General features: G+C 42.8%; 1 protein-coding gene across 1 annotated transcript in view; it reads right to left on the bottom strand.

The window, feature by feature from the left end:
• Positions 1–6,766, bottom strand: part of LOC307250766 (NACHT, LRR and PYD domains-containing protein 3-like) — a 29,833-nt gene extending 23,067 nt beyond the window's left edge. The window contains exons 1-7 of the mRNA XM_080027943.1: positions 6,679–6,766; positions 6,360–6,453; positions 5,960–6,064; positions 4,183–4,287; positions 3,498–3,576; positions 3,136–3,337; positions 58–1,894 (exon numbers count right to left, since the gene is read on the bottom strand). Coding sequence (XP_079884069.1) covers positions 58–1,894; positions 3,136–3,337; positions 3,498–3,576; positions 4,183–4,287; positions 5,960–6,064; positions 6,360–6,421 — 2,390 coding nt within the window. The 5' untranslated portion in view covers positions 6,422–6,453; positions 6,679–6,766. The remainder of the gene's footprint in view (positions 1–57; positions 1,895–3,135; positions 3,338–3,497; positions 3,577–4,182; positions 4,288–5,959; positions 6,065–6,359; positions 6,454–6,678) is intronic.
• Between the last annotated feature and the right edge of the window lie 1,475 nt (positions 6,767–8,241).

Raw genomic sequence — 8,241 nt, forward strand, 5'->3', positions numbered from 1 at the left:
TACATTTGTTCGGTTAAAAGATGGCAGAGTATTTATTGGTGAATAAATCCTACGTACAGAGCTTTGTTGGAGGCTTTGACCACTGGCAGCAGCCTCAGAAAAGCCTCCTCTGAAGCAGAGTATTTCTTCAGGTCAAACACGTCCAGATCTTTTCCTGATGAGAGTAAGATGAAGCCCAGAGCTGACCACTGAGCAGGAGACAGTTCATCTGTGGAGAGACGTCCTGAACTCAGGGACTGTTGGATCTCCTCCACTAGAGAACGATCATTCAGTTCATTCAGACAGTGGAACAGATTGATGCTTTGCTCTGCAGAGGGAGTTGTTTCAATCTTCGTCTTGATGTACTGGACTGTTTCCTGATTGGTCTGTGAGCTACTTCCTGTCTGTGTCAGCAGACCTCTGAGGAGCTTCTGAATGGTCTTTAACCTACTTCCTGTCTCTGTCAGCAGACCTCTGAGGAGCTTCTGATTGGTCGGCAGTGAAAGACCCAGGAGGAAGCGGAGGAACAAGTCCAGGTGTCCATTTGGACTCTGTAAGGCCTTGTCCACAGCACTCTGGTAGAACTGTGTCTCTGCAGATTCCTGGGAGGTTGTTTGTTCTTCTGACAGCAGATTGACTCCAGAGTTGATGAATGTCAGATGGACATGAAGAGCAGCCAGAAACTCCTGAACGCTCAGATGGACGAAGCAGAACACCTTGTCCTGGTACAGTCCTCTCTCCTCTTTAAAGATCTGTGTGAACACTCCTGAGACCACTGAGGCCTCTCTGATATCGATGCCACACTCTGTCAGGTCTGATTCATAGAAGATCAGGTTTCCTTTCAGCAGCTGCTCAAAAGCCAGTTTTCCCAGAGACTCGATCATCTTCCTGCTCTCTGGACTCCAGTGTGGATCTGTCTGAGCTCCTCCATCATACTTGATGTTCTTCAGTTTGGCCTGAACCACCAGGAAGTGGATGTACATCTCAGTCAGGGTCTTGGGCAGTTCTCCTCCTTCTCCGGTCTTCAACACATCTTCCAGGACTGTAGCAGTGATCCAGCAGAAGACTGGGATGTGGCACATGATGTGGAGGCTTCGTGATTTCTTGATGTGGGAGATGATTCTGCTGGCCTGCTCCTCATCTCTGAATCTCTTCCTGAAGTACTCCTCCTTCTGTGGGTCAGTGAACCCTCTGACCTCTGTCACCATGCCAACATTGTCAGGAGGGATCTGATTGGCTGCTGCAGGTCGTGTGGTTATCCAGAGGTGAGCAGAGGGAAGCAGTTTCCCCCTGATGAGGTTTGTCAGCAGCACATCCACTGAGGTGGACTCTCTAACATCAGACAGGATCTCATTGTTGTGGAAGTCCAGAGGAGGTAGACACTCATCCAGACCATCAAAGATGAACACAACCTGGAACTCTTCAAAGCTGCAGATTCCTGCTGCTTTGGTTTCAGTGAAGAAGTGATGAACAAGTTCCACCAAGCTGAACTTTTTCTCTTTCAGCCCATTCAGCTCTCTGAAAGTGAATGGAAATATGAACTGTATGTGCTGGTTGGTTTTGTCTTCAGCCCAGTCCAGAGTGAACTTCTGGGTTAAGACTGTTTTCCCAATGCCAGCCACTCCCTTTGTCATCACTGTTCTGCTTGGTTCATCTCTTCCAGGTGAGGCTTTAATGATGTCTTCTTGTTTGATGGTTGTTTCTGGTCTGCGTGGTTTCCTGGATGCTGTTTCAATTTGTCTGACCTCATGTTCATCATTGACCCCTCCAGTCCCTCCCTCTGTGATGTAGAGCTCTGTGTAGATTTTATTCAGAAGGGTTGGGTTTCCTGCTTTAGCGATCCCCTCAAACACACACTGGAACTTCTTCTGCAGGTTGGACTTGAGTTCTCGCTGACACAATGGAGCCATGGTTCCTGAATGAATACCAGTGTTGGGAACGTTACTTTGAAAAAGTAATTAGTTATAGTTACTCACTACTTGTTCCAAAAAGTAACTGAGTTAGTAACTGAATTACTTTACAATAGAAGTAATTAGTTACCAGGGAAAGTAACTATTTGCGTTAGCCTAGTGTAAAAAAAAAAAAAAGAAAAAGTTGTCAATTTGGATTTTTCTGAGCAGTTTTCACAAGTCAGTTGAAATGAGTAGAACAGACAGGTAGGCCTACTTGTAGGCTACATAACCTTCAATATTTATTGCACATCAACAGACAGCAAGAGGTTTAGGCCTATCCTGCACTTCAAGTAGGCCTATTTTGTTCTCAACAAAAGTAGTAGAGGAAACTGCTGGATGTACCGTGCTGATCTGCTAATATCACTGGATTCACTTCAGGGGTGTCGGCTAAAACAGCCAAAAACGTCAGACTATGAAGCATGAGACGATGAGAGGAGGAGAGGATTTATCCTGTTTATTTCCTTCTTTAACATGCACAGCAGCATACAGATCCCAGGAAAAGAACAATAGCAATATTCGGCTCGTGATGACACGCTAAACAGCTGATGCAACCGGCGAATCGCGGCCGTTTAATAACGTGCATAAATTACAATTTATAGAGATCGGGAAACTCCATGCACTTACTCACAAGGGCGATGCAAACAAACTCAGGGAGAGCACGTTTCAACCGTGGATTGATAGGTGGTTAGTGCGGCAACGTGCACGCTCACACAACAGAGAGAGAAAGAAAAAGAAACTTCACTTAACAGGCGCTCCGGCTGACTGACGTGACGGCGCTAACTGACAGTTATAATGTCATCCACACTGAATAAAACACACCGGTCTCCTCACTAGCAGTTTGTGTAGTATGGAGCCAGGGGTGCGTTCGGATTACACAGTTTATTCAATCAATTCATAGTAACGCACCGCATTTAACGTTCAGTAACGATAACGGCGTTGTAACGACGGAAAAAGTAATTAGTTAGATTACCCCGTTACTGAAAAAAGAACGGCGTTACCTAACGCAGTTATTTTAAACGGCGTTATTCCCAACACTGATGAATACACACGAGATAAGAACGAGTCAAGAGTCAACAGTACAAATAATATCAATGATTCATGATGAAAATATGAATGCACACAAATATTTGTGCCTCCATTTCTTTAGACTTTAGTAAATGTCCCATTTCACCATCATGTTAAACCTTTAGAGAAATCCTCTTACTGCTCCACAGAAGGTCAGCCAGCTCCTTCTGCTTCATTCTCCTCAGGAAGTCCAGTGTGATCTTCAGAAATGCCTCTCTGCTGCTGCTTTGCTCCTCATCCTCACTCTGACCCTCTAAGCATTCTGGGTAATCTGGACTCAGAAGCTTCTGCATCTTCTTAAACTCGTTCTTCACAAACGTGATGATGTTTTCCTCCAGCAGCTGGAACAGAATATTATATGAACGACACAATCAAACTAAAATCATGAATCAAACATCAGATCCATGTTGGACAGACTGACAGTCCACTGGTCTAAACAGTTAAACATGGAGGTTGTTGTGAACAGAACAGATGGAAAGTAGTAGTTGTACATGTACAGACCCTGAATATTGAGTCCAGGTGTGTTTGATGCTGCTGGGCAGAGTGACCACTGGGAACCTCTGAGATCTCCTGGTCGACTCTGTGGAGAAACCATGAAGAATTAACTCACATCATGTCTGGGGATGAGGACAGACCCAAGAACGGCCTGGGGCGAGGAAGGCAAAAGGGAAAAGTAATCAAAGAGCGCAATGTCTTCAGGACGACAAAGGCTGATCTCAGCTCAGCAGACACAGAGACACGGTGCAGGCATGATGTATATATTAGCCTCCAGGGGTCTACAGAACAGAGCCGGGCAGATATGGAATGTAACCCCTTCAGAAACAGTAAGAGAAAGATCCAAAGTGAGACAGACCACCTTGGGAAGGTGATGAATTGTTTAGTCTTACTGTCGAGTTCCAGGAGGGCTCTGATGTTGATCATTTGAGATGTAAAAGTAAAACTGAGCCTCAAATGACTGATAGAAGATCTGTGATTTTAACTTGAATTTGCAAACTACTATTTATCCTTCTGCTGATTGTGAAATGTCAGGACGTTGTCCCAAATCTAGTCACGTTTAATGGACTGCGCTTATTTATCAATTTTCTCAGAACCCAAAGGCAGAGCGCTGTTGGAAACATTAGTGCTCACAGATCTTCCATAGAAGGTTTAACAACTAGATATCTCACTGAGTGTTTTAAATCATTACCTTAGATCAACAGACTGACGTCCATCTTTGAAGTTAAAAGGATGATCCATAGAATCATCACTCTTCATGGAGAGACAGCTGGGCTCTGGTGATTCCAGCTTCCTCCTGATAGAAACACAGGAAACAGTCAAAAATATAAAAATGTGCAGGACAAGTGGACAGGAGAGGATTGAGGAACTCTGCTCTAGTATTTGGCTTAAACACTTGCTCTGAGATTTGTTTTCAGCATGAATGAAACCGGCATGGTGTTAAATACACAGCGGCACAACACCTCACAAGTGTAGCGCGAGATGCACACACACGTGATTGTAAACTGAGTTCGAGCCAGTATGTTACACGTGCGTAGCACAGCTTGCAGACTGTGGTAAACTCACCAGGACTCAAAGCACTTCCACATCTGAAGTTCAGCGAAATCCTTCTTCTGATTGTGAAATGTCAGGACATTGTCCCAAAGCTCGTCACGTTAAATGGACTGCACATATAGTACTTTTCTTAAAAGTGTTTCATACAGTTTCTCTTATTCACCCATTAATATACACACCCACACTCATTAAGCAATAGCAGCAGCTACCACGCAGGGTGCAAGCTAACTATCAGGAGATATTTAGGGTTCAGTGTCTCTTTGCCCAGGGACACTTGGACATGTGGCGGGGAGACGGGGGATCAAACCTCTTGAGCCTAAGATCAGTCGGCGACCGCTCTACTTCCTAAGAAACTGGTTAACTGGTTGTATCAGACTGTTTGTACTGGGCAGCTTCCACTATGAATGGGTTTGACTGTGTGAGTGTGAGACAGATTGATTTTTTTAGATTTTTTTTAGATTTTTCTTTATCTAGAAGGGACAGCGCACATTGATAAACATGAGCACCAAAGTTCAATATGTAAATGTGCCAGATTTAGCCATGCGGTGCTAATGCTAATTATCACCTAGTCCCTGTAGGTAGATAGCTTAAAAGAAACATTAAGAAAAGAAAAATACAACACATAAACACAAAAACAAAATGACACAAGCACAGACAAATAAAATGATACAATAATTTTTCCAATTCATAACAGGTTGGTGATGTGTGAAAAATATGAAACAAGTAGCATACAGACAGATAAAAGTGCATGAACATATAGCACGATTAAAACAAATAAGCATTTAAAGAAAGACAAAAAGCACAGACAAGGAGCATACAAGTGGCATGAATGCAGACAAAAACACATAAGCACAAACAAGTGCATACAAACAAGGAGCATAAACTCAGACACAAACACAATTAGTAAACACAAAGACAAACACACTATCCCAGATTATTATGGACGCATATTTGATTTGTCAGTAACCAGTTTTTTATAGATTTTGCGAAGGATTTGAGTGATGTAATGTTCCTTAGTTCTGTGGGTAAGGTATTCCAAGTATGTGCTGCTCGATAGGAAAAGGCTGACTGCCCAAAAGAACTTTTTCTATATGGTATTTTACAATCCCCTCTTGTGGATGCTCTGGTGGAAGAGTTTATATTTTGTTTAACAAATTCCTTTAGCGGAGGGGTAGCCATACCATGAAAGATTTTATATACAAGTAGATTGTCTGCAAACTTAATCATGTTTCCCAGTTTAACAAATCATATTTTATCAAGATTTTACAATGGTGATATGAATTTGATTTTTTATCTAGCGTTTTCAAGGCCTGTTTGAAACGTGTTTCAACTGCTGGAAAACAACATTAGTGCCCACTGATCTTCCACAGGATGATTTAAAACCTGGAGATCTCACTGAGTGTTAAAATCCTTACCTTTGATCAACAGACGGACGTCCATCTTTGAAGTATATAGGATGATCCATAGAATCATTGCTCTTTATAGACAAACAGCTGGGTTCTGGTGTTACCAGCTTCCTCCTGATAGAAACAAAGGAAAGAGTGATTAATCTGCACTGCACCAGAACACAGTAGTTACACTGAGCAGCTTTCACATGTGAGAATATAAATTAACATGAAAAAGAATTGTACTGAAAATAAACAGTTAAAAATTAATCACAGATATTTAAATGTTAGAAACAGTAGAGTCTGGAGAGTCTGATCTGTTGATCACACCAAACACACGCACACACACACACACACACACAGAGCTTTGAGAGTGAATGATGATGGTGCAGTGATTTGAGTCATGGACAGTTAGAGATCCTCATGTCACCTCTGAGCTTTGGTCTGGCCGCCATGTTCCCCTCCCTCCTCTCTGTCCTCACTCTGACCCATAGCAGAGCCCACACCTTCACACACACTTTCACCTGCAGAGAAAACACATCAACATCAACTGAAATCCTCTTTTCTATCACCACTCCTGTAAACTTTACAACTTTTGTCCCCCTCAAAAAAAATTGAAAGACAATCCCCTTCTCCCCAAAATAAGTAAAAAATAACAGTTCGGGTGGCGGAAACATTTAAATATCCAACTAAAAACCTAAATATTATGACAAGCTACCCAGCAGTATGTAAAGTAGTTTGTATTCTACCTGTGTGAGCCACGTCACTATCAGATCATTTCAAACGTCCTCTGTGTTCATACAGCTGACCTCCAGCAGATGGCGCCACCTGGTTTCTACAGAGAAACAGAACATGAAGACTGAAGTACAGCAGGCCTGTATGAATGAATGAATGAATTTTTATTATAGTGTCATGTCCAAACAAGGACCCCTAAGACACCAACAACTGTATCAAATTCAAAAGATAACATTCACTTCCTGTAAATGGTGATCACATTTCAAAGTAGGACAACAAGGAAACAGACGCAAACAAAAGAAAAGAAAAGAAAAGACAAGAAAAGAAAAGAAAAGAAAAGAAAAGAAAAGAAAAGCAAACATAAAGATCTCATTTATAAGTGTTTTTTGTTCTCTGTATGTACAACAATCAATATTTACTCATTGAAACAACTTGTAATTCAATGTTTTGTTCTTCCCAGAATGCCTTGAGACACTGTTTTGGGAGTAAAATGTACTTTTTCTTATTCTTCTAAATGTTGACTGTTACCTCTGCAGGGGGAAGTTGCTCTTAATAGAATGTGTTAGGAAACTCAAGCTGGTCACAGAATGTTGTTCATTTCCCTTTAATCTGTTCTGTATTGCTGTAACCGCTTTTGCTTTTTTAGTTTTTTTTACCACCAAAGGACTTGAGTCAGACTATGAAGCATCAGCCATGTTTTCAGGTAAGGGGGTGTGTAAGAGCCATTTGTGGGTATCTATATGTTGTCATGTCATGTGTTGTCCACCTGGTGTCACTGCCCTATTGCCTGGGGCACAGGTATAAAAGGTGCGTCACTTGATCGTTTGTTTGTTGTTTGACCCCGGAAGGGCTCACGGTTTTTGACCGCTAGAAGCTGACAGTTGTTATCACTGAGGAACTAACAAACGTATTCCGTCATAGACATTATAAATGTCCATGTATTCCTAATCACATGTACCGTAATTGGTGTCAAAATAAACGGTCTGCACCGGAGATGATCGCTTGGTTCAGTCATTGTTTTAACAACCACAACTAGGCTACAAACATTGAGACACACAGCGCGTCAACCAGTCACCCGGGAGTCAACCACACGGAGCACACTCCACACATATTGGATGTGGCTCCTATACTTGTCAAAAACCTGCCGTTTATTCAAACTAGCCGTTGGATCTTCAGAAAACCCTCGGCAAGTAAGTGAACTATGCAGAGGCGGCACAAGGACTTGGAAAGCTACTGGTAGCTTAGCGCAGCAGCGGCTATTGTACCTTTTTGGAGGACGTTTTCGGGCTGCGGATGGATCGGGAAGCTGTCAGGACTTCGGTGGAGGGTGTCTGGAGGCTGCGGGATTTCGAGGAGTATCGCTGGCGGGAGCTGTCAGGGCTGCGACTGCATCATCGGGTCTAACCAGCGTACACAAGCTACTGGACGGCGCCCAACGCAACATTAAAGTGCAGGTACGTGTAGCGCTACACTGGCCATTTAAAATGTGTGCACACATGCCCGGGCTTTAAATCCAATGCATTGGTGACAACTGACGTGACGGTAGACTTTGCATTGACTTGACTTTGCGTCGCGAA

Source organism: Ammodytes marinus (assembly GCF_949987685.1).
Source record: "Ammodytes marinus genome assembly, chromosome: 5".
Taxonomy (NCBI): Eukaryota; Metazoa; Chordata; class Actinopteri; order Uranoscopiformes; family Ammodytidae; genus Ammodytes; species Ammodytes marinus.